Consider the following 25,829-nt stretch of genomic DNA (forward strand, 5'->3'; position numbering starts at 1 on the left):
GCACCGGCTCCGGCTCCGGCGCCTCCGCTCCGCGCCCCCCACCCACCCCGACCGGCTCCCGAGCGGGGCGGCCCCTCGGCGCGCCGGGGCGGAGCGCGCCCGCCCTCCCCTCCTCTCTCCCCCGGTCGATATATCCCCCGCGGCCGCCGCCCCCATGGCCGCCCCGCCCGCCCCCCGCCGCCGCCCCGGCCCCCCGCGCCGGGGCTGAGCCCGGCCGCCTCCGAGGCGCCGCCCCCCCCTTTCCCCCTCCCCGAGGAGATCCGCTGCGGGGATCCGCGCCCCCCCGCCCCCCTCTCCCCCACTTCTCCTCGTCCCCCCTCCTCGGGCCGCGGCCGCCTCCCCGGGGGCGGCGGGAGGAAGGCCGGGGCGTGGGGCTCCGGCGGGCGGGCGGGCGGCGCCCAGGGCGAGCCCAAGATGGCTGGAGGCGGCGGCCGCGGGGGCAGGCGCGGGGGGCTCTGCTGAGCGGCCCCGCCGGGACGGGACGGCTCGGCTCGGCTCCGGCTCGGCTGGCCCCGCAGCCGCAGCCCCTCCGCAGAGCCCCGCCGCGCGGGCGGGGGAGGCGGCGGGAGCGGTTTTGTTCCGGTGACTTTATTTAAATTTTTTTAATACCTTTTTTATTTTTTTTTAATTTTAAATTTTATTTTTAATGCGCCTCTGGTCTCCGTTCTCTAGCAGGGCAGCTCAAAATGGCTGAGAGCTGACTCGGCTCTCCCGGAACCGCACGCTTCGGCCGGCTCCTCCCGGCTGCCCGCCGCCGCCTCGCCCCTTCCCGGTGGGGCCGGACCGGGGAAGGCGCTCCGGGGCGGCTCCGACACTCGTCCCTCTCCGGGACCCCCGACTCCATCGCTTTGTTGCTGTCGGGGGGGCTCCGTCCCCGCTCGCTGGCCATGAGACCGGGCTAGGTCGGACACCCCCCCCCCCTCCCCCCCCCCCCCAGCCCCCCGCTCCGGACGCCTTTTTCCCCCCAGCCCCGGTGGGAAGTCAGAGCAGGTTGATTTTGGGGGCCGCGGGATTTAGATCCCCCCCCGGCAAAGCCCGTCCTCTCTCCCATCCCTCTCTGGGAGCCTTGGACGAGGCTGGGAGGGTTGCGCTGGGCTGGGGTTTGCTCTGAATGACCGAGCTCTCCCATTCAAGACCTCGCAATCTCGAAGCAGGCGAGAGGGGTTTTTTTTTCTTCTCCTTTTTTTTTTTTTTTTTTTTTTTCCTGTCTTGTCTTTTTTTTTTTTTCCTCTTCCGTTTTTTTCTCTGCTGCTCCGCCGGGTTAGAAGCAAATCTCGGGGGCCGCGGAGAGAATTCGGTTTTTTGCCATCGTCATCGTCGCTATTATTATTATTTTTTTAATCTTTCTCCTTTTCCCATTTTGGATCTTAACCCTTTGATCTGTTTCCTTTAAAAGACTCTGATTCCCAACTCCCATCAGGGGGAGAGGGAGGAGAAATACAGGGGATAAAAAATAAAACGCCGAGCGAGTCCGTGCTCTCAGCTGTTAGCCAGGTTGGTGGGGGACAAAAGTCCCTTTAAAATATTGAATGTCAATTACAAACCTAAGAAAAGAAAAATCCGATCCGGAGCGCTAAATTTAGGAGCTTTGTATGGAACTTGGACTCTGCTGCTGGATTTTGTATGGATTTTTTTCAGCCTTTGGTAAGTTTCGATTCACCTTCTGGGGTAAAAAGAAACAAATGGCTTTTAGGGGCGGTTAAGACTTTGGGCTGTAAATCCTATATCACGTTGGGGTTTTCTTAACCGTTTGTGTTGCTTTTTTAACGAAGTGACGGGGACGTCGCGTTTTCTGGATGGAAATTCCTAGAGTGCTGCTCTGTGGTTTTATTTTATCCCTGATTTTAAAATCTGCTGTGGTTTATTATTTATCGCGTGTGCTGCGGGGAGGGGGGAGCCCAGCCGTTCACCCCCAGGCTTCCCGTTGCAGGGAGGACAGACCCCGACGTCCGCCCCTAGACCACACTGAGCGACCGAAGCGGGTTGGGGGGAAACGTCGCCAGAGGCTGCTGGCAGAGATGGCCGAGAATTGGAAGAACTGCTTCGAAGAGGAGCTCATCTGCCCCATTTGCCTGCACGTCTTCGTGGAGCCGGTCCAGCTGCCCTGCAAGCACAACTTCTGCCGGGGCTGCATCGGGGAGGCGTGGGCCAAGGAGTCGGGCTTGGTGCGGTGCCCGGAGTGCAACCAGGCCTACAACCAGAAGCCCAACCTGGAGAAGAACCTGAAGCTCACCAACATCGTGGAGAAGTTCAACTCCCTCAACCTGGAGAAGCCCCCCTCTGTCTTGCACTGCGTCTTTTGCCGCCGGGGCCCGCCGCTGCCGGCCCAGAAGATCTGTTTGAGGTGCGAGGCCCCGTGTTGCCAGTCCCACGTCCAGACCCACCTCCAGCAACCCTCCACGGCCCGGGGCCATCTCCTGGTGGAGGCGGACGACGTGCGGGCCTGGAGCTGCCCCCAGCACAACGCCTACCGTCTGTACCACTGCGAGGCCGAGCAGGTGGCCGTCTGCCAGTTCTGCTGCTACTACAGCGGGGCCCACCAGGGACACTCGGTCTGCGACGTGGAGATCCGCCGCAATGAGATCAGGGTAAGTCAGACCTTCATGGAGACGTGGGTTTGTCCAGCCCAAGGGGGCTGCCGCTCTCCCTGGCCGCCCTCTTCCCCTGCCGTGTTTGTTCTCCAAAGGCCTGTGTTTGTGTAGGGCCTACACAAAATCCACCCCGGTGCTGCTCCTCCTCCGCCTGGTCCCCCCGCGGCGGACATGTTAGGTGGCCTCCCCAGCCGAGCTGTGACGGAGTCTGTGGGTGCCGGGAGGGCTCCCCAGGGAAGGGGGCCCGTGCTGGGAGGCCTTCAGAGCCATTCAGCCATCAGACCTGTGGCTGCTCGGGTCTGGGCTGCGTGGGGAAGAGTCAAGATCCTGGGCCAGGGATCTTTGGAGGGGTCGTCTCCCTGGTTCCTGCAGGGGTATGCAGCCATTTGGAGGAAGGCAGAGGAGCTGCCCACATCCGAGGTCGAGTTGCCCCGAAATTGGGCTCCCCAGGGGGGACAAAGCAGCCACAGACGTGGACCCGGTCCATTGTAAGGCCTGTGAATGTCAAAGTGCTGGCTCTTCCCACTGCCTCCCGCCGGGGCCGGCGGCCGCCATCCCCTTCCCCCGGCACTCGGAGAGCTTCATGGTGGAGACCCACGTCTTCTCGCTGGCGGGGATTTAGGCTTGGGGTTTGGCCAAATAATGGGGTTTTTCTTAGGGGGCGCAGGGCTGCCCCCCCCCCCTCCACTTCCCCCCCAAAAGCAGCATGGGGCGTAGCACTGGATTCGAGGGAAAGCGAGTCTGTATTTTGCTCGTGGCCAGGCCATCTGGCAGGAGCTTTCACCCCTGGCTCCCCACCCTGAAGTTCGTGGCGGGCATTTAACAGCCTTGCGGGCAGCCCTGCCAGCAGCCCTGCCGTGACCCCTCCGCCACCTTCACCCCCTCCCAAGGCTGCCCCTCCGCTCCCCCTCTGACCCTTCGAAAGAGGCCCGGCGCTTGTCCGCCGAATAAATATTTAACAATGAATTGAATGGTGATTACTGTAAAATGGGGATGATTTCCTGTGTATTTTAATGTTGCCAAAATGAGTCACCATTTAGCAATAAAAAAAAAAGTCATAAATAAAAATTGCAGTATAATTACTTTCCAATTGGATGGCCAGGCCTGAGAGGGGGGGCAGCTCTGTGCAGAGAGGAGCCAGCCTGAGCTCACAGGAAGGTTATTTTCCTCTCCAGGTTTTTTTGGGGAAAACCAGAGACCTCCACGGAGGTGCCAGCAGCTCCGCCACACGAGCTGGAAGGGGAAAGACCCAGCCAGGCTTTTGGAGAAGCGCTTTTCTGCTTCTATTTATAGGGAGTCATTTTGGTTGCCCTCTGCCAGGGTGGGGAGCCACCCCGGGAGGGCTGCGCAGGGCTGGGACGGGGCTTGTGTGTGCATTTCCCGGGAGCCTTAGCCAGGGACCAAAACTATTTTTCCAGGTCCTTTTCCAGGACACTTTGATCTCATCTGTTCCCGCTCTTGCTGCGTGGGGTTTTTTTGTTGTTGCTGCTGTTGTTATGGCTGGATGTTCGCTGCTCCTTGCGGATGCACGCTGCTAATGACCTGGCAGAAAGCTGCCACTGGCTAGGCTGGATTTTGGCCCTGGCTTGAAATTTTAGGATATGTGGCCAGACACCGAAGGTGTTAGACAGCTGTATCGTAGAGACGCAGAATTATTTTGTGACCTTGGCCAAATCCCTCGGTACCTCCATCACCACATTATCTTAATTTCCTTTCTCTGCGATGATAAGCTTGTCTCTTCCCGCTAGGCATGTGGCTTGGTTGGGTGCTCAGAGTCTGGGGCAATGGAGGACAGCCCAAAGCTGAGGGACAGTGTACCCAAGGGATCCTCCCCCACCCCATAGTTGAGGCAGTTCCTCCGTGAAACAGATGGAGTAGGGAAGGGTCCCCGGGAAAAATGCCCGGCAGGTTGCCGGCTCTTGCTGCATGGCCTTGGCCAGGTCTCTGGCTGAAAGCCGCCCCTCGCCAGCCGGCAAGGAAGGCGGCTGTGTCAGCTCCTGAATTAGGGTGCGTGCGCTCAGCCGGTGACGGCTTCCCGCCTGCGGGAGCCAGGCCCGGGATTCCTGGCTGCTTGCTCACCCCGCGGCGGTGAGCCACATTTGGAACATCCCGGGGAAGGAGGGCTGGGGCTGGGGGGCGGATGAGTAACGCTGGGCTTGGGAGGTCTGGGGGAGGCCCCGTTGTGAGAGGTTTGTTCCATGCGTGGCTCGCGTTCGGGAAGCTGTTAATTGAGAAATGAGTCAAAGTTTGGGGGCCCAGAGCCCTGTCCTTGGTGTGGGGGACCTGCGAGTGTGGGGGGGTGCGACATTGATCCAGTGTGGTGGGGGTCGCTCCAAGAACCCAGAGGAGGAACAGGAGCCTGCAAACACCCTACCCATAAACCCACCTTTTTTAGCGTTTATTACTCTGGTTCTGCTGCCAGCCAACCTTGGAGGGCATCTTGACCCAGTTACAGTTGGATTTGAAGGGGAAAAGGGGCTCAAAACTCCTTGGGGACAGCACCAGTGCTTTCTCAGCCAGCAACTGGGGCAAAAGAGCTTGTGCTGGGCAAAAGAGGCCGGAGGTAGGTGTCTGCAGGAGGAAAGAGGGTATCTGTGGAGGGCTCACTTGAAGTGGAGGTGCGTGCTTGGTGGGTTTGGGGGAAGGGGACCACTCAGCGTTAGGTGCTGCACAAACCCGCAGAGCCCTGGCTCAGAATTGGTTGAACTCCACGGTGCAACTGTAATACAAACAGTAAATAAAATATGTGGTTAATCTTTCTTTCGTGGGCGTATAAAGCGCTTACCTCCCCTTCCCCCCTGTGAGATGTTTTCTCCTTTGTTTCCTGTTTTTGTAGTGCTTAGAGGAGAGGGGGAAAAAAAAAAGCCAACAACCCACCCTCTTTTTTTTTTTTTGCTTCTTGTCATTTTGTTTGTGTCAAAGTCTCAAAACGAAACATTTTTTCTTCCATCTTTGCCTTTGCTGACCGAGCCACGTGCCTTCCGCCTGCATGGGGCAACCTGCCGTCTCCTCAGCATGGGGGAACCTGTTTCCAGGGTTGAAAAAGAAAGTTGCTCCAGTGTGAGGTTGATGTGTTGCTTTTTTTTTTTTAAATCTAAAAAGGGGAGAAATACACGTCAGATGGCAGCAGCCAAAGAAAGGGACTCACTTGCGGGGTATTACCGTATTTTCCCCATCTTTGTGTGGGACACAGTTGATTGAGGCCAGGTACATCAGAGCTTGCTTGGGGGTGCCCCAAGCTGCCTGTCCTCAGCTGGAGGTGCCACCAGTGGAAAAGGGCTTGGGTAGAGGCTCTGCTCCTGCTTCTGTTCTGTTTCAGGGGCTGGAGATAGATTTCCCTCTGACCTAGCTTGCAGTGCATTTTTGGGAAATGGGAAGAAAATCCCTTCACATTCTGAAGATATCTGGTGGTTTTGAACATTAAGAGGGAGAAAGTGTGTTGTGGTGCGGAGACCTGTGGGAAAACACTGGGGATCCTCCTGCAGGCGTGTAGGAGCAGCACCCAGTCCTAGCCATGGAACAGTGCCCATTCGGCAAATCCAGGGGGACAGGGACTGGGCTGCTGAGTCTGTCTGCTCCTTGGTGGGTTTGAGCTTGCTTTCTTGGCAGCATCCCAGATAAGGCCAGCTCAGGTGCTTGCTGAAGTACAGGAAAGAGGAGAGGTGAGCACTTGGTAGGAGCACAGGACGAGATGAATCCCAAGTCTGTACCAGAAACTCTGGTCCTTTGCCAGTGTTGGCCACCAGCCCCAGTGCAGAGATAGCCTGTGCGCTTTTCCTACCTGCCCCAGCTGACTGCTTCTGCGGTTCAAAAGCTCTAGGTCTCTAGAGGGAAAATGCCACCAACTTTTCTTTGCTAGATGGCCCTGACACCAGAGATACCTCCCTGTTTGAAATGAGTACTGTGTCGCATCCCCATGTTGCCATCTGTACCAGGGATGTTTTGCTGGGACCTAGGGAGCCCCACTGGTGAGGAGGTTGGGGTCGGCTCCACTGCCAGGCTCCTGGTGTGAGTTGCTGTAGGCTGTTTTACTCTGAAACAGGTTTGGTAACTTGTGATGGGCTGGATTTTTATAGGCTTACTTATTTTCCAGATGACTTGTTTATGAGGAGCACGGCACGCAGCTCACTGGAGGCCTTGTGAGTGTAAGTGCCCCAAGTGTTCGAGTGTTAATTTAGCTCTCGTGACTGTAGATGGTGTGGGCTGGTGCGTGGCAGGCGTTCCCTGTGGCACTCGTTGAACATACGTGGTCCCCAGATGACTTTTGCAGTAGGTCCTATGAAGCTGGAGTGCTGTAGGTTCTCCCTGCACCCTCCACCTGAGCCTCCACCAGCACCCCAGAGCTAAACCGCCAGCCCAACTCAGGGGTTAGGTCAGCCTAACCCAGGTCTCTCCCTCCCCTGCCTTTTCCCATGCTCTGGTTCCTGCCCAGGGGCCTTGGGAGTCCAGCGCCAGGCTCCTAAATGTGACTGATCATTGTGCCCTGGGATGCTGTCAGTTGGTCAAGCTGCCGTGATGAGTAATGACTTCTTAGGCCTTGGGCAGTCACAGAAATCCCAGCACCCACCTAGCCTCGCTTTCTAGCTCTGTGCCATTCACCACCATCGATCTGTCAGGCTTTGCTGTGCTGTGTTGTCAGGGACAGCAGGGGGATTTCAGTTCAACTGATAGCAGCCTGTGCTGCCCTAGAGTGGCCTCGGGGGACCTGAGCCATCCTGCTGCAAACCCATCTGGGTTTGCTGGCCAAGTGGCACTGGGTATCTTGGTGGTCCTAGATCTTTGGCTGAACTGGGATAGTCTCCTGCCTTCTCGGGGTTTGCATTAAGGGCTTTTCCTGACTGCTTTCCTGCTAAGCTTGAGCATTTTCCTTGCCCTTAGCCCATCAGGTTGCCAGCGGTTCCTTGCTGTAGACCTGCAGCTGCAAGTCTTCTGGGTAGTCAATTTGAGAAGTGACAGCAGAGATGGGAGGATGTGGGGAGGCAGCCTGGTGGGTTTGGGTGGGAGGAAGGAGGCTTGCAGCCTTGGTAGAGAAGAGGAGTAGGACAGGGGCTGCAGCGGAGAATGCTCTCTTCCCGTGGGGGGCAATGCTGTGTGGACGGGTGCTGGTGAGGAGAGGGAAAGTGAGGTTCATCCGTTGACTTTGAGCTGTTTTGCAAGGAACAGTGACAAATTGTAGCCCAGGCTTACCCCTTTGGTATATAGGGGTTGGCTGTACTTTGTAGGTGGGGATGTCCTAGGCACAGCCTTGCCCACCCATGCCAGACAGCCCTGGCCAGAGCTTTCTGCCTTGAAGTCCTCCCTTGGCAGTGGCTTTGAATGAGCCCCTGAGATTGGGGGTGTCCTGGTCTGGTCTCTGAACCAGGAGGTGTAAGCCCAGCTTTGACTGGTGCTGAGAATGTAATAAACTTAGCTCAGACCCTTGTTTAGTCTAAATCCAACCTGTGATATTTATGTAAGCGTCATGTGGCTGCTGGCATGGAGGTGTGCAGCATGCCGCTCTCCTCGAGCCCCTGAGCATGGCAGAGAGGGAGAAGTAGGAAAGACGTGGGCTGTAGTGTGACACCCTGGACTCTCCTCCACCCCTTAGCCTCGTGCCTCGCACGTGGGAGCCTGGGTGAGCCCTTCGAGAAGGGCCTGAGTCCCAGGACCATCCTTCCCTTCTCCTCCCCTCCCGTTGCTCCACCAAAGCACTGTCTTCAAGCTTCTTCCGCGTGCTCAGACGAGCCTGGTCCTGGCCAGAGAGGGGTCCACAGCCTCTCAGCTGCTCCAGTCTTTGCCTCTGGAGCCAAGGAGTTGCCTCTGTCCCTGTCTGAGCCGAGGGAGCAGAAGGGGGGGCTGGCAAAGGGGGTGGGAGGAGAAGGCAGATTTCCATGTCTCACAAAGGGCACAAGCGATCAGATTCGTGCAACTGCCCAAGAATAAAGAGGCTCTTACAGTGCTGGCTGCCCTGACCTCTCTCCTCTCTGCTCCAGAGGACAGCATGTGACCACACAGGGATTTCTTAGCTGTGCTTCAGAGGGAGGCAGAGGGTTTTCTATCCCCAGATCTCTCTGCAGCTTGCCTTGCAGCATATTGGCCTATTTTTTGCTCGTTACCTATCTGTTTACTGGAAATCTTGGTACAGAGGGGTAATTTCTTCTTTTCTTCTCTTTAATTTCATGTAATTGTTTTGGGGTTTTTTTCAGTCTGACACTGAAATGGGGCTGAGAGCAGCAGTGCTTCCAGAGCAGGGACAAAAGTAACCAGGAAACACAGGGCAAGAGAGGAGGGATCGACACCGAAACAATGAAATAGCCAAGCAAGGAAAGACTGAATGCTCAATAGCACAAGCCTTTGCAGAAATGCCTGGCTAGTGCAGCATTTTATAATCAGCTTCTGTGCTGGGCTGGCCTGCAACAGTAGTGTGATGGGGGAGGAATGCTTTGAATTAGCTGGATGCCAGAATTAATTCTGTCAGAATTCAAATGTACATGTATGTACGGATTTATAAATAAACACTTGGAGCCAGATTCTGCTTTGCCACGCAGGCTCTGGGGCAGAAGCTGGTCTGGCCTGGCTTTTTTTCTTTTAAAAAAATAAAATGCTACGGGATTTGGGCTAGGTTCTGGTGACGTTGTCAACTTTCTGTGTTTATCAGCAGCCCGTAGGCTCAGGAGATGCTGGTTTGGTTGGAGTAAGGGGGATGGCTTGGAGGAGTCGGAGCTGCTGAGCTTGCTTGTGGTGGTAGCCAAATGCGGTGAACCTCCATTTGCTGGCAGAGAAGATGGGGCAGATGCTGGGGGGGACTGGTGGAGAGGTGTGGAATGGGCAGGACCAGGGGTGTCCTGCCTTTCTCTCTTCTATGGAAGAAGGACTGTAGAGGCAGCCACCCTTCCTTTACCCAGGAGAGCTACAGCTAGTGCCCTTGGGAAAGAGAGGAGGAGATGCCTGGTCCCAAATACGGAGGGAGGGACAGTTATTTACAGGCATGAGACTCTGGATGCGCACAAGAGTATTTACATATGTCCCCCAGATGAACTTGGGAAAGAGGTTCCCAGTCCCAAATCCTTTCTGATAAGGACAGCTTTGGTCCGTTCTCGCCAGGGGATCATGGTTGTCCCTCTTCTGTCTTGTGATTCACTTGTGATGGTAACATGAGCAAAGTTCTGGGCTCAGAGCAGCGCCCTGCCACGCTGCAGTGGTGCCTTCTATGTAATACACACTCGAAGTCATCTGTTCACTGGGATGATGTACGAGAACTGTTAAAAAAAAAAAAATTTAAACATGAATCAATTTAATTTCTCTGTTTCTTCTCTTCCCCTTACCTGTCCTTTCTCAATTCCTTGATGTGTGGATGCTCTGGGGGGGTTGTCTCTGGAGCGGGCTGGGAAGAGCCGAGCTGTGGATGGCTCCAGATGAGGGAGTTGGCAGGGAGTGACATTCCGGATGGCTGTGTCTCTCTGAAATATGAGTAAACGTTGTCAGACCAGCCGACTGTACAATCTGGGGCTCGGGGAGGGCTAATCTGCCCCTTCCTCCCTCCACCCGTCTCTCCCTCAGTGGGATCCCCCATTTGCTCAGCATCACCTGGTTCTCCTCTCCCTGCCTGGGTGACCTGGAAGCTTCATCCTGGAGCTGGAGCTTTGGAGAAGGGGAAGGAAAATCCCCTGTATCCTAATGGAGGTGGTGTTTTCCCTCGCTGTACAACAGCTTAATCCAAACCCTCATTTGAGCCAGTTATTGTGTGGCTTTAAAACCCCATCTCTTGGAAACTAGTCTCCCACCCCCTTCCCTCCCAGTCGATCCCGGTCGGTGGAGCTGAGCTCCGGGGTTTGGTGCTCGGCCACACGCAGGCACAGATCGATTGTGCTGGGGGGTGGGTTGATATTTTTGTGGCAATGGTTTTTATTGCTGGTTGCGGTTGTTGTTGGAAAGTCGGGGGGGTGAGGGGGTTTGGCGTGCGCTGTAATGGGCTTGTGCATGTGGCAAGGGGAGAGAGGGTAACGTGATCGCCTCCTTCTGCTCATTATCCTCTGGCTGTCGGGGGGGGGGGGTGGGGGGGGACGGCATCCCTCTCCCCATCCGAATCCGTGCAGAGCTGCTGTCTTCCACGGTGGGAGCTGGTTTTCCCTGCAGGTGAACTCCTCTGCGCTCAGACAAAGGGCTGGGGGTGCACCGGTGCCTCCCTTTGTTCTCCTCCTGTCCTGGTGCACCCGCCTCCGACAGCAAAAAGCCCCTTGAAGCACGCCTCTGAAATGGATGGAGCGGAATAAATGCGCTGTGAGGTCTCTGTCCCCCTCGCAGACCCTTTGGGGACGGTGGGGAGGTCCACGCTCCCCCTTCCCTCGGGTATTGTGCTAGCCCCTTAGTGATGGGGGTGGCCAGATCCGAGAGGGAATTACTGCAGCTCTCCTGCCACAGCTGCACCGTTGTGGCTTGGTGGCTGAGGCCTGCAAGCCCTGTTTGGGTCAAAGGTGATTTGGTTGTAGAGGATGGGGAAGGGATCTGCCCCCTACAAGGGAATGAGAGCACATTTTGGGGTTATTTTCCTGCCTCTGCCTGATGGCATCTTGCATGACAGGGCATCCAGGCAGGGGGCTGGAAATAACATCCTGTGTGTCGTGTGGAGACCACCCCTTGCCAAATGCATCTCCTGAGGGTGTGAGCCCAGCAGGTGAAACCACGGCCTGTCCTTCAGCCAAGGATTTTGTAGCATTTTACTTAAAACAGGGGGGGAAAAGGTCAGTTTAATCTCTGCAGCAACCTAAAATCTGGGTAGGGATGTCAGGGTGTTACCCTAAAGTAGAGATAAGCGGAGATGGGGGTGAGGGGGAGGGGCTGCTAGGGAGTTGGGAATTCTGTGGCAGTGTGGGCAAGCAATTCTGGAGACTCGGACTTTCTTTGCTGGTGGTGGTACCTTGCCGAACACAGACCCTCCTGGCGGCCCCTGCCCAGGCGCTTCTTCCCCAAGGCTGGCTCCTGGTTACTGCTCCCATCTATGAATGCACATGGTACTAATCTCCATTTATCAGAGTGCTTTTACAACAAGCTGATAAATAATACCGAGGCAACGAGCAAAAGCTAAACCTTCCTCTACGTGTTAAAACTGCCTGCTGGAACCTTCCTCAGGAAATGTTCCTCCTTCCCAAAATGCAAGGCCCAGCTTTTCAGGAGAGAGAGAGAGAGAGAGACAGGAGGCACCTGGAAAGACAACCTTCATGCACACACTGCCCCCAGTAACTGTAGACATAGACATTTGAAGAAAACCTTGTGCTTCCCAAATGGTGGAGGCTGGGAACATCTGTCAGCTTGGGTGGAAGATGGAGGAAACCAGGGGAGTGGGGCAGCAACCCCAGGCATGCCCCATCTGTGGGGTGGTGATTCCAGGCATCCTGAATCCCAGCGCTGCCAGCTGCTTTGCATCAGTGGAGCCCATCTCTTGTTCTGCCTGGTGGAGGGAGCAGGCATTAACGTTTTGAAGGTCAAGCAGAAATCACAAGCTGGCCCCAAGGCGTGGCTGTGCTAGCCGGCAGGTAGGGAGAAGCCACCGCAGAGCCGAGCTAGCAGCCAGGTTTCTTTGTGGGTTCAAGCTCAGCAGGGGATGAGGAGCCGCTGTTGTTGGTCCTTCTGCTGTAGAAAATGGCAGTGTGGTCACAGCTAGAAATGGCTTCTCTGGTTGTACCCTGCACGTTGGTGCTGCCCCCCCAATCCCTGTGCGGTTCTCGTCACATCCCGTAACCTTTGTGCCTCCACCACGTCCTCTTTAAAAGAGGATAATGAAACTGAAAGGGGGAAGCAGTGGGCGCTGAAGGCACCTTCGATTGCTGTGCTTGTTAAAGTGCTGCTGGTCTGCTGGAGACCTGAGGAGCTGAACTTTTGAGTCAGGAGATGAAATGCAAGGTGGGGAGAGGGCATCTGGCAAAAGATGCCTCATTTGGGGATGGAAGCTGAGCCTCGAATACAGCTCGCACGAATTGGCAGGACCGGCGTTGATCAGAGCGGTTCCCCTGGCTCCCCGGGAGGATGGAGCTGACTGGGGTCTGAGCTGTCAAGCTCCAATCTGTGAGTCAAACCTGGAAGATAAATGATGCTTCAGGGGCCTAAGATCAATAATGTCAAAGGCTGGCCTGTAATCGGGCAAGATTAAAAACCGATGACAGGTCTCCTCCTAGGAGCAGAAGTCAGCACGTTGAGGAAGAGCAGTGGCGTTTGCTCCTTTACGGTTATTCCCTGGTGGTGCCCACATCCAAAATCCACCTTCCTGGGCTGCCCCCTGCAACATCAGCGATTCCCCTCCTCAATCAACATCGACCAGATCCCGCAGGTCCCCTGTGGTCAACCCCTCTTCACTGGTCCCTGTGCAGCTGGTCCAGAGTACTCCTGCCCTTAGGAGAGTGGCTGAGGTGAAGACAAAAGCCATGCAGCCCAGTGCTGGCCGCCAGCCACTTTTGCTGCTGGGGGATGAGCTGGGACCACGGGAGGCAGAGGAGGAGAGGAGAGACTGAAACAGGAGGTCATGTCGATGCCTTGGATACTATGATGTGATGTGTGTTGTAAAGATGCTTGGCTTTGGGGAGTGCCTTGAGGAAAGGAGTTTGTGAAATGAGAACTGCAGATGACTTTGTCCTGAATATATTAATTAACTGGTGCCATGAGCATTTAAACACCTGTGTGCAGGAGACAGGTGGGGTGCACGGTTGTGCCCATTTTGGGGATGCTGGAGCTTGTCACAGAGGTGGCTTTTCTCCTGAGTGGATGCTGGGCAGGGGGCTGTGCCCCCGTGCTTGGCTGGAGTGTGCTTCCCCTGGTCAGCAGCAGCCACAGTCTGGCTGAGGTGGATAAGGTGGATTTCATTTATTTGCAGGAGCAAATTAAAATAAACTTCAGTCCCTTTTTTCTGTGCATCCTTAAAGGGGTGCATACTCCATCACAGCTGTGCAGGGCAGAGCCACGCTGGGGTCCTGTGAAGGGCGCTGGGAAATAGGATGTTGTCTCTCTTTCCTGAGCACAGGGGTGGTTAAAGGAGAACTGCTGCTGACCCTCGTGTGCGTGGGGAGCTGGAGGTGCTGGTTGCCTTTGCCCCAGGCTTCTCTTCCCCTTCCTTCCCACTCCCCCACCCCTTCCCTGCCAGGAAGCCTGGCCTTTGTGTGAAGTGATGCCTTCTGACATCAGCCGGGCGCTGCGATTTCCTCCGCAGCAGGGAGGGTGAGCAGACGAGGAGTGGGGTGCCACGCTCCTCACAGGGCGACATACGGTCCTGGCCTCGCCGGAGCACGGGGCAGCAGCGCTCAGGGGGAGGCTGCATGCCTGGCCAGGATGCTACGGGGAGGTGGTTGCCCTCAGGTCCTCCAGCATGGTGGTTCAGTGGAGCTTTGCCTGCTTGGCTGCTCTGCCCAAAAGCACCGTGCTGATGTGTTGCTTCTTGCTGTCTGCAACTCTGATTGCTTTGGTGGCATCTTTGTTTGACCCCTCTAGGGATGCAGCATTAGCCTCTATATAGCTGAAGCTTGGGCAGTGCTGGCTGTGGGGTCTTGCTCCAGAGTCAGTGGCCCAGTGCCACAGAGCAGAAGTGGAGGGGCTCACAGCAAGGCAGGAGCAGGGCTGACACCTCCCGCAGCCCAGGGCTGCATCTGAGCTCTGGGAGCATCTTGCTGTCCGTGCAGACACGTCAAGGACAGGGCACAGCTTAGCTGTGAGGGGGTTTGCGGGGTGTGGGCTCTTGGCTGCTCCTTGGAAAGGGGCTAATGCAACACATGGGAATTGGCCAAGTGCCTGCCAACAAGAAGCTGTGGCTGGCACCTTGCCAGGAGCTTGGGGGCCTCGCATCTCTTTAATTTGAGACGTGTTTACTGGCGGATGGCGTTTTGCAGCTGGCTGGCTGGAAACTACAGGTCCCAGCATGCTCCCTCACGTGTTGCCCGGCTGCTGAGCTCCGGCGGGAGCGTGGTACCATGGGGATCATAGTCTCGGTGCTCACTGCTGTGGGGGTTTTGCTGCCACGGAGAAGGGCTCTGGTTCAGCGTTGTTGGGCAGAGCCAGGCTGCAAGACACAGGGCTGGTCTCTGCCTCCTGCTTTCTTATCCTCCTGCCACCCACTTGCTCGATTCAAGACCAATTTGGCCTTTTTATATCACCAGACTGGGGAGGGGATCTGGTCCTATTCTTACTCGCTTGCAACGTAAATATTTTGGTCCCAAGTACGTTGCTGGGAGCTGGGTGTCACGTTGAGGAGCGTGATTCATTCATGCTGTTGCTGCTCAGAGCACAATGAGGCAGCTTTGGGACCGGTCCCAAAGATTTCCTGTGATCACGGCTGGTGGGGAATTTGGGACGTCACGTTTGACTAAGTCAGAGCCCTCTTCGTGCAGTTCTTGCAAGCCAGAAGTACTGTGCTGTGCCCAGCATGTTCAGGACTTGCCACCCCCAAACTGTGGTGGGTGCGGGTGGCTTGCGTTTCCAGAGGGAGGAAGAACGGAGAGCGAGGCTGAGCTCTGACTCTTGCCTTCCCCAGCTGCTGGCACGCGGAAGAGGTTGCAGGGTGTAGTGCTTTGTGTCTGGTCCCAGCCAGCCTAACAAATAAAGGTACAAAGCAATGCAAGTTCAAAACCTGCTGCACGTCAAGTCTCAGAGGACACCCTGGCAGAGCTTCCCCAGCAGGACCAGCACCACACAAGTATCCTGTTTCAGAGGAACGTGGGACAACCCGAGGCGGGATGCTGGGCAGATGGGCCAGAGCAGTGGAAGATGCCCCCATCCCTTGATTCCACCACCGATGCCCTGCTGCCAGAAGGGACCTTTGCTCTCCCAGTTTGGTCACTGGTGCAGGAAGGGCTGCACCCTCCACCCCAGGGCTGGTTCCCTCCGTCCCCCCATGCGTCGCTTCGTCCTCCCCATGCCGCTGAGAGCCAGGTGCGGGCTGTGCAGCGCCCAGATTCGTTCTGGCATCCTTCGTTAGACGGTGTTTGTTCATGCTGCATTTTTCTTTTTGCTGGCTTGTTTGGACACGCACTGGTACATTCACGGCACTCAGGCAGTAACGTGAGTCTCTTTCCCATTAGGAAAGGGGCCAGGATTTGGGGGGGCCAGAAGGGCGGCTTAAGCAGTAGTTTCTGAGATATTTCCTTCTGCCGCCACACCCTGCGTGAAAGAGCAATATCCGTGGCTTCAGCTGCTATCGCAAGGCTCCGAATGTCTCTCTTTTAATATAGATTGGTATCATTTTGCATTTTAAAGTAAAAACACGGTGCAAGCTGCAGACAGCTGTCGGTTGGCAGCTTTGTTTGAACATCTGGTATTGCTGGGCTGCTGTTCAGCGCGATCTAACTATGGGATTCATAAAGATTATAATCCGGGCTTTCAGATTCTCAACAGCCGCCTTGCAAAAAAAACAGGGGAGAGAGAAAAGCCAGCGGGGAGGCAGCTGAGGGGTCCTCGGCGTTCAGCAGGTCGTGGCTGTGGTCGGTCCCCACTTGGGTGCGGAGTGGGGCTGATGGGCTCACAGCCTTGGCTGCCCGCAGGTGCTGATGGGCTGCTTCCAGCCTGCAAAACGCTGGGCGCTGGGGAGCTGTAGAAGTGCAAAATCCCTTTTTTTTTTTTTCCTTTTCCCCCTTCTTTTTATTTTTTCCAGCTTGTGTGCCGAATCCGGTTGAGTCTCATACTCCTCTGGGTGGTGTCTGGCGCTGGTTTGTAACAGTTGTCTGCAGCAGCAGGGCTTGGTTTCTTTTTCTTTAAAGTAAGTGATGGAGGAGCCAAGGCTCAGAGTAAACATCTCAGCATGTCAAAACCTCATTTCCAAGAGAAATTGAGTCCCCTTTTCTTGAAGCAACCAAAAGGTTGAGAGAGCCACCTCTGTAAGCCCCATCCATCCCTCTGTGAGTCAGGCACTTTCCTTGGCACCTTTGAGAATTAAGCGGCCTCTAAGCCCCTAACGGGTTTTATAAATCTTGTTAGTTGATCTGCATTTTTGCAAAGCTCTTTGAATCCAGCCTGTTGGTGCATAAGTCACCTTGACTTTCCACAAGGCTTTGACTCCAAACTCACTTTCAGGCTCCATTTGTCAGTTGGAGGTGCACAAAAAACGTCCCCCTTATCTTTATTAGAAAAAAAAAAAAGGCAGCTGCCTGGAGAAATCTAGCTGTGCTCTAGTTGGTGCAAGCCAGTAATAGAGGTGCATATAAACCTGTTCTGCCCTTGTTTGTGTTGATTTAACTTACCAGTACAAATTAAAATAGCCTTGAGCGGTTGGAAGTTTAACTAGATCAGTTGGGAGGGAAAAAAAAATAAAATCATGGCCTTTAAATCAAAGCAGGGTTTTCTTTCTAGTGCTGCCTGAGCCTGGAGAGGGGCTTTGTGCTGCCTGCGCAGCCAAACCCCTCATTGCTGGGTCACCAAGTGAGATGGTGATGGGGCACGTGGCTGCTGGTTGTTGCCTTTGCACTTATTGGTGGTCTCGTGGCTGGGACGTGTGGGTGCACACAGGTACTGCTGTGGCTGCTCTGCTCCTCGGTGGTATCTGAGTTTCCCCAAAAACCTGCTCATGTATCCAGATCCTTGGGCTGGGCTCCCTCCAGAGCAGAAATTAGGGGGGTAGGAAGCTGGAGGGGCTGTTGTTCAGAGCTCAGGTCTTCCTGTGGTGGGTGCGGAGCAGAGGTCTTTGGGCAGGGGAGAGGCAGCTCAGCCTGCAATAGGAGGAAGGGTGGAAGAGGCTGGCTGTGTTTCACCCCTGCAGGGAGAAAGCTCTGAGATCACACAGGCCAGCTGGATCTTGAATCTAAGATGTTTATTTGGAAGAGGGAGTGAGGGTTTCTCAATTTTGCAGGGGCTGCAGATGGGGGTAGGTTTGCTGCCAAGTGATGGGAGTGGGTCTTTGCAGGATGGCTGTTTTTGAAGGCAAGACACCCTGCCAGCCGCAGTTTGGGGACAACTGGCTGGGACCCTGACATTGCAGCATGTTGGGAAGATCTTCAGATTCAACAGAGCTAGATGAGGCTGGGACAACAGCAAATCCAGGCAGGATGGGGGGTGCTGTGGAAGCCTGTTTATTTTTTTGTGGGGGTTATGGAAGGAGCAACTAACAGATGATATCTCAGAGCAACAGGGCTTGTGTGAGGATTTTGTGATTTGTCTGAGTTTCAGCACTGAACGACCTCCCATTTCTGCCCAGACTGCCACCACTGGAGCTGGCAGAGCACTTGTGAGAGCCAGTTCAGGGAGATGATCCAGCCGAAAAAAGACTGCTTTTTTTACTGGCTTGATTTTTCAGCTGAATATGTGGTTGGGAGGGGACAGATGTATGAAAACAGGGAGAAAAGTTGGTTAGGGCCCCTGTAACGTACATGTAAATTGATTGAAACGTTTAAGAAACCACAAGCACAGAGCGCGCTGAAGGCAGAAAGGGCAAGGCTTCTTACCTGATCTCTTAGGCTCCAAAAAACTGTGAAATCTGGTGAATCCCAGTCAGTGTAGCTTCCAGGCCCAGATTTTATTTTCTAACGGGGTGGGGAGGAAGCGCAAGGCGACATTGGTCATTGGGGCCAGATGTGCTCCAGGTATTGGTGACAGTCTGAGGTGCCAAGTGGCTGGAAACGGTTGCTCAAGGCGCTTGAGTCTGGGTGTCTGAAACTTTCTGGGATGTTGCAAACCCCTGTGCTTTCCCAGAGTGCCTTGGCAATGCCCTGGTGCTGGTGCTCCAGAGCTGGTTGCTCAAAGGGCATTTGGTGCTGGGTCATGCTGGGCAGGGCGAGCTTGTGCCGCGGCCTGCAGCAGGCTGAATTTTGGCACTGATTTATAAGCAGCCTCAAGACAGGGCATTTTGCCCCTAAAACTGAAAGAGAGTGGGAAAAGAGCTCCTCCCTCACATCGCTGGTGGTGGAGAAGGTGCAGACCTTGTCCATCATAAAGGAGCTGAGCCCTGTGACTACTCCTGGCTCTCAGGCAAAGGCGGCCTGGACTGTCCTCCTTCGTGAAAGCTGGCCGGGAAGGGCTGCTGGCTGGTGTCCGCACCCAGGCCTGGGTGGGGATCTCCTCTCCCTCCCTTCCCAACAGAGAGAAAAAAGATTTCTTGAGCTCCTCGCTGCCCCGAGGGCCTGGTCGCGCCTGCAGCTGCAGCCCCAGCAGCTCTCAGAGCTGGTCTCTCCATCTTGCTCCTGCACCGCCCAAAAGCATCTGCTGTCCCCGCGCCACCGGGACGTGGCGTGGGAGCACGTTTTCCCTGGCCGGATGGCGTCTCTCCTGGCGGATGTGGGGCAGGAGACGGCTGTGCCCGCCAAAGGCACGGGCATCACCAAGGCTCATCTTTGTCCTGTGGAGCCAGTGGCATCAGTCGGGACTTGCCTGACTGCACGCTTGGCATGCAAACCAGCTCCTCTGTCCCTGTATTCATCTTCCCGGTGTGTTTCCAGCTCCTTTCTTCCTGTCCTCCCCATGCTGTGAGTGAGTTTTGAGCCCCAGGTCTGGCAGAGGCAGTTTGCCCCCTGCTTTCACTGCCTCTTGCTGTGCTTTGCATGGGGGCAGCTTGTCTGACGCTGGCCCATGGTCAGCACAGCCTCACTCCTAGCCTCCAACATGCTGCAAAAGTGGCTTCAGTGTTCGGGGCGCTGCTGTTCTGGGGGGCACATCACCCATACTGGGCACCTTGTATCAGGAAGGGTCCTGCCTCTAGGACTTGCGGGGCTGCTGGCACAGAGGGGATGTTTCTGCAGCTACTGGCCTCATCTCCCTGCTCCTTAATCTCTGTTATCCCCATTTTCCCTTTGAAGCAGATCTTTGTCCCTATTCAGAGGACACTGACAGCTTGAAGTTGGGGTCCAAAAACCACAGATAGAGCCCCAGCCTCTTTCCCCCATTTATGCGAGAGGCAGAGCTGCAAGTAACCCCTCGCGGCAGCGGGGAGCAGGGGAGGGCCAGAGAGGCCCCGGGAGCTGAATTAACATCCTCAAGGTCCTTCTGAAGGTCACTTTCCAATGGAGAATAGGTCCCCATTTCCTGGCCTCCAGAAATCCTGCTGCTGGCCCCACGCGACACAATGCCTCGTATTTTCCCCTTACTAACGAGTTCTTCCTTTCTGCTGGGTGTAAACAAGGGGAAGAGCTGTCCCGGGCTGCGGGCACCGGCGCAGCCCTGTGGCAGTCCAGGGTCTGCTGGTACAAGGCCATGCGGAGGAGCGTGGTCTGCCGTGCCCACTGTCCCAGGGTGCTGCAGGGACAAAGGCCGACCTGAACGCTGCTGAGCAGCCGAGCTGTGGCTCGGGGGAGCATCCAGCTGCTGTGTGCCAGCCATGCTGTAGGGCTGCCCTGTGCTGGGGTAGGTGCCGGAGGTGGGACATGGGGCTTTTCCTCAGGTGTAGCTGATGGAGATGGGACCTGGGGCTTAGCCTGATGGTTTCTCCTCCCCAGTGTGCTCTGGGGAGACCAGGCAGCGTCTCATAGAGAGATGGGGACAGGCAGGAGGCATCTCCACCCACCCCAGTGTGAGAACAGGGTGGAGAGCCGCTCTTGCGAGAGGCACCCTGCATCCTGTTCCCCCAAGCCAGCGCTGAATATTTGGCCTCCAGCCCTTTTCTATGAAGTGCCAGCTCTCCGCGGGTTCAGGGGGTCCCTTGATGCTAGCAAGGGGGTCTCTGATGCCCATGCACTGCGTGGCTGCTGCTCCCATCCCTTCTAGCAAGGGCAGCTATTAATATCCCAGAGGCTGTTCCCCTCCCGTCTTCCTTCCCCTGCCGGGGATAAAGCAGCCCGATCTTTGCACAGGGAGCACCGTGAGAAAAGCCAAACCCTGAAGCCATGTATGTGTGCTCCGGGCTGGCCGGGGGAGGCAAGGCCTCCTGCTCTGTCCGGAGACCTCCCCTCCTGCCTGGTGCTTACTGTAAATGTGTGCAAGATAAAACCTCCACCAGAAAATATTTCCTTCCTGTCCCTGTAAGCAGATCGGCCTCCCATGAGTGCTGTGGGGAGTTTGAAAGAGCTGCTTTTGCTTGGGTCTGATCAGCAGGAGACCGTGGCAGGGTGGGAGGGATGTGCCAAGGTGTTTGTGCTGTGGGGACTGGTCCTCTCAGGCTGCGGTGGTGAGGGATCTCGTGGTTTGAGATCCTGATTTTGGGGGGCAGTGGGGTGCTGTGCCCCAGAGCCACATGGTGTCAAGGTGCCGGTGTGTTGACAGGTGGGGGCACGCTTCAGGAGGGATGTGAATAGCTCATTGCGTAGGTTTTTCTCAGAAAACTGGCCAGCTGACAGCAGAGCAGGGCTGGGGAGCAGGAAGCCTGCGAGTGGGAGGCGCAGGGAGGCAAAAGGTTGCACTTGCCTCCTCGGTCCAGGGCTTTCGGTGCATTAAAATTCAGTCGCTGTGACTTCAGGCCCGTCTCCAGCAACGTGCCGGGACGTGGGTCTCAATGGGAGCCCTTGATCCAGGTCCCTGGGCTGAGCTGCAGGTGTCTGGAGCCATTCCCGCAACAGGCATCTGCCCTTTGTGGCTTCCTTGCTCCGGTTCCACCTTCCTCCTCCTCCTCGCCCTTCCTCCCCCTCGTGCTCTGAGCTGCTCCCTCCGTTCTGGCTTTCCGGTGGCTGCAAACAATGTCCTTATTCACTCGGCGGCTGGGATTTGGCGGAGAGGGGAAGGCCCGGGTGCAGAGGAGAAGGAAGGAGGGAGGCAGAGAAGCGAGCACGCCTGTCCTGGGCCAGCCATCCAGCTGTGGTTAAAGGCAGTCTGTGGGGCACTCTGGCTCTCTGCTCCTCCTGGTTTCCTACGGGAATGAGGGCTGTGCGCTCTTGTGGTTTGTCCACCTGCCCTCCTATAGTACCCAAACCTGCAGCCGGTTTCAGCCCAGTTTATTGTGAATTAACATCCTACAAGTGTCCTACAGGTCAGTGTGCGGAAATGTGCTCTTGCTGGGGGAACAGCCCTGAAGGATGCACGGCACTTATTAGACATCAGAGAAGCTGCATGGGCTTCATTTACCCCATGAAAACAGTAAGGCTTTTCACTGCTCTATCTCTCGTTTAAAACCAGAGCTGCTGGGCAGGTTGTGGGGCACCTTGCTGGCTTTGGTGAAGCTGCCCGACTCCTTTCTGATCCCTCTGGGAGTCAGGCAGGGGCTGGTGAGCACTTGAGCCTCCGGGGAAGGGGTGCTGCAGGCTCTCCCCTGCCGCTCTTCCCTGGGAGGCACACAAGGACCCTGACCATCCTCAGAGCAGGCGAAACCTTGGGCCATGTTGTGGGATTTTGCTGCCCCAGTGCCAGCCCAAATGCCATGGGCTGCTGGGGGCTTTGAAGGGGGGACGAGGGGAGTGCTGGGCTCCAGGCGGGACAGGGGCATAATCCACCATTATCGTGGGCTCAGCAGCGACCGCAGACTTAGCCATGTCCTTCGGGAGAGGACAGTGGTGAGACCAGCCTAAGACAAGCCAGGGAGACATCTTGCCTGCAGATTTCTCCCTTCCTGGGAGGTCTTGGTTGGGTGTGAGCTCCTTCCCACACCCCAGTGCCCCCCTTGGCAGTGGGGGGTTGCCTGGCTGGCTGAGCTGGACCCGTATGTGTAACACAGCCAATGCTTGTGGTGCTGCAGCCGTATGACGAGACTCGGATGAGGAGCGCAGATGTTCTGTATCGTCCAAGCTGTTAAACTCTTTATTACCATCTTTCTGTCTTGCGGCTGCAGGCATTTAATCCTGCAGAAGTTCTGCTCTGTCAGGGCAGCCCTATTCCCAGACATCCCCCTGTCCCCTGCCTGGCAGGGTGGACATGTCCCACGCTGGAGCAGCTGCTGGGAGTTGGGGCCAGTGCAGAGCTACCTGTGTGCAGGTGTGGGGGGACGGACCAGGAGGTGCAGTAAGGTGTACGCGGGGCGAGGGTGGTTTCCCCGGCGGTGGTTTCCTCCCAGCAAACACTGGGTGGATGGTGGTGGTCAGCAAGCCTTTCCCAGCACAATGCCCCAGGGGCCAGCTGTGCACACCCTCACAGGAATGAGACCTTGCAGCACTCGCTGTGCTTCCCGCAGGGATGGCCCTCCAAGTAGCATTTCCCTCCCGGTACATGACCTTGGTACCCCAAACCCACTTGACTTGCCACGATTGCTCCCCAGGATTCACCCTATTCCACCAGTGGTGGGGCTCCAGGTCAGTGAGCAAAGGATAACCTCCACTTGTTTCTCCTTCCACCTTTGGTGGTCCCGCTCCCGCATGGGGATGATGCGCATGGCGTGGTGCAGAGAGCCCCACTAACCTCCCCTTAGGGCCCAGACTTTTTCCCCCCGCCTTTGTTTTTTTCCATGAGGAAGAGGGAGATTACTTGCAACTCCAGCAGAATAAACTGGTGTCCGGCAGCTAGCCCAATCTCACTGGGGCCTGGGGGGTCAGGGCAGACCAGCCACTTACTGCAGCTGCAGATTAACTTATTAATTAATTAGATGAGTTCAGCTGGTATGGGAACACAGAGCATTTTTGGCATCCGTTTCGCAAACTGGCGACGTGTCTTGGAAAAGTCAAACTGGGATCATGGAGCTGCTCGAAGCCCGGGAAGGGTGCCTGTATGGAGGGAGCTGTGGTTCTCCCAGCATCAAGGTCATGCATGAAATATGAGAAATTACCCTGAGAAATTCTGATCCTGGAGGAGGAGGAGGAGGAGGAGTTCATGACTTCAGAAATACCAGATTTGGGAGGGGATGGAAGGGGAAGGGATATATTTTCCTTTTCAAAATACCTAAGGAATTCAGCCTGTGCTGTGGAGACAATGAGATTTCACCCCTCAGTGCCGAAGGGGTAGCTCATACATACCCGTGTGTCTTGTTAAGGTTTCAGTTGCCGTGGGTGAAAAGCCCTCCCATCCCGCTGCACTCCCAGGCACATAACAGTTTTTAAATTGCCCTAAAATCAAGAGTAGCTCAAATGTGAGATTTAAAGAAAACACTGCATGTGCTCTATTCTCCTTGATTTCTATGGGTTTAGGTTAGATTTTGGTCACTTTTTCCAGCTGTGAGGAGCTATTAAATTAACTTTTATGTATAAAAACTTATTTCTATATTTATGTATATATTTGTGATTTCAAATAATTGTATGATTCCGGGAGCTGAGGTTTGTTACAAAACACAAAGGTTGGCAGCTCTGCCACGGCAGCTGCAGGGCAGCGGGAAGGGGACGATGGTACGTGCATGACTGGGGCTGCTCAGTCCATCCCTCGGGAATCCCTCACACCGCTGGGGCTGGCAGGGTGGTGCCTGCCAGTGATGGGAAACCCTGCTTTCCCCCGCGAGAGCATCCCAGCAGCATCGGGGGAAGAGCAGGACTGCCTCAGGGTGGCTTCATGTCAGACGCCTGATGCATATGCCAGGACGGGATGGGGATTTGGCCCCTTTGCCCAGCGAGCTGTGCCCCTTAGATCCTGTCCGGAGTTTTTCCCCGGTCCTGCCCCAGCTGGTGGCTGGGGGAGGCGGGCAGGGGACCTGGCTGCTCCCGGGGGCCCCGCCAGCCTCGGCCATTCTCCCGGTGGACTGCTGCAGGGTGGGTCTGGCTGCTTGTGGTGGAGATGGTGAGTATCTGCCGACAGGGAGGGAGGCGCAGGGAAGGGCTCGATGCGAAGGCTCGCTATGTCTTTTGGCTCTCCAGCTTGGAGAGCGAGAAACTCAGCCTGAGCTGCAAGACCTGCTCTGTCCTGGGCTTGACTGGCCTCCTGCAAGCAGAGATGCGGGAAGGCATCTCCTTCCCTGAAGTGGGCGGCTTTCCCATCAGTCGAGTGTGATTTCGGTGGGGAAATTCCAGCCTGTGGATCCAGCAGGATCCAGAGCCGGGTGTGCTGCGCTCCACACCAGGCCCGTGCAGAAGGATGTTGCAAACCATGTTTTCAGCCACCGGTGCTTGGGAGCAGGTTGTGTTGACGTGCACCTGCCTGCACTGCTGCGGGAGCAGGTTGCTCCCCGCTGCCTTTCTGCCTGCCTGCACGGGGCTGCTGCTCGCCCACCCCACAGCTCTGCCCTGTGCTGGACCCAAAAACCTGGCTGAGCCCCCAGCAGCCCCGTGCCCTGGCCTGGCTGCCAGCACAGGACCTGGGACACGGTTCCTGCCAGTGCCCTTGACTCTCTGAGCAAGTGGTGTTGCAGCCACTCTCCAGAGCTCAGTTCCCACCATGTTTAACCCGGGAGTGGGTTGCAGCCTCCTGGCAGGGCAGCAGCGTGAATACCAACCCTTTTATAATGAAAAAAGGAGATTTTTAATATATGCATCAAATCTTTCTCCACATGGACCCTCCTACCTATTCAGTTGGTCTTAAAAACAGCATCAGCGATGTCCTTGGATACTTGCAGGCCCCTGTGTTTCTGTACGCACATGCCAGCAAATTTCCCCTGTGCCTTGGGGTTTGTGTCACCGTTGCTGCCTCTTGGACCCTGTTTCAGGGGATGTGCTGTCTGTGTGTCTGTCTGCGTGTGCGTGGGGGAGTGCACTCACGTGGACACTGGGCACGCATGTGGCATGCGACTGTGAGTGGGAAGCTGGGTTTTTTTAGCTCCTTGTTATTATTAGTGGTGGGAGCCCAGCGGCAGTGAGGCTGGAGGTGCCTGAGACCTTAAGAAAAACAACAGGATGGAGGAGGCTTCGCATTCCTGCTCCCGAATTGAGTCGGAGGTGACAGCCTTTCCCTGCAATGCAATTAATCCCAGCAGCGCCTCTGCCACCCTCCCCCTCCCGCCTCGTCCAGGAATTAATTACTTGATTATAAATCCCTGAGCGGTGGTTTATAATAGCAATAATCCCCTCGAAATTCATCCTCGCTGCCGGTTTCTTCCCACCTCACCCCCATCATTGAGAGTCTCTAATGCTGCGTCTCTGTGCTGGGCAAAGCCCTTCTCCTTGCCCCGCTGGTGTGGTGGCTTTTTCCTGAGATAACTGTGGAGGGAAAAATTTGGAGTTGATTTTGAGGGGTGTTTTGGGAAGTCCTGCTCCTGCTCGCAGGGACAGAGGCCTTCTCTCATGGGTAGTGGGTTTCATCGTGGCTGGGGAAGCGTGCAGGAGCGACGTGCTCACGCTGATGGCTGGGGATAAGGTTTTGTCCCAGCTGATGGCCCAGGCCCAGCCCCGAGGAGTGGGGGCCGGGGGCTGGCAGCATGGCGGGGGGAGGCCCTGCTCCTCCGCTGTCTGTCCCTCCTGATTATGCTGATGCTGGCTCTGGGGCTTGTCACGGAGGCGAGGAAGGGAGAAAGGATTTGGTGTGGCGTATTGGGGCACAAGGGGGGGTGGCGATGTCTTGCAGGAGCCTGCCGGTGATGGGTGATGGGCC

At 56.0% G+C, this 25,829-nt stretch overlaps 1 protein-coding gene across 2 annotated transcripts in view; it reads left to right on the top strand.

The window, feature by feature from the left end:
• Positions 1-226: 226 nt before the first annotated feature.
• TRIM8 (tripartite motif containing 8) overlaps positions 227-25,829 on the top strand; it is a 30,586-nt gene continuing 4,983 nt past the window's right edge. Inside the window, exons 1-2 of one of the 2 annotated variants that reach the window (XM_074831168.1) lie at positions 227-1,644; positions 1,931-2,588. In XM_074831168.1, coding sequence (XP_074687269.1) covers positions 2,019-2,588 — 570 coding nt within the window. In that variant the 5' untranslated portion in view covers positions 227-1,644; positions 1,931-2,018. The remainder of the gene's footprint in view (positions 1,645-1,930; positions 2,589-25,829) is intronic. The other variant, XM_074831167.1, reaches the window with a different exon arrangement.

Source organism: Strix aluco, chromosome 7, assembly GCF_031877795.1.
Source record: "Strix aluco isolate bStrAlu1 chromosome 7, bStrAlu1.hap1, whole genome shotgun sequence".
In the NCBI taxonomy this organism is placed as follows: domain Eukaryota; kingdom Metazoa; phylum Chordata; class Aves; order Strigiformes; family Strigidae; genus Strix; species Strix aluco.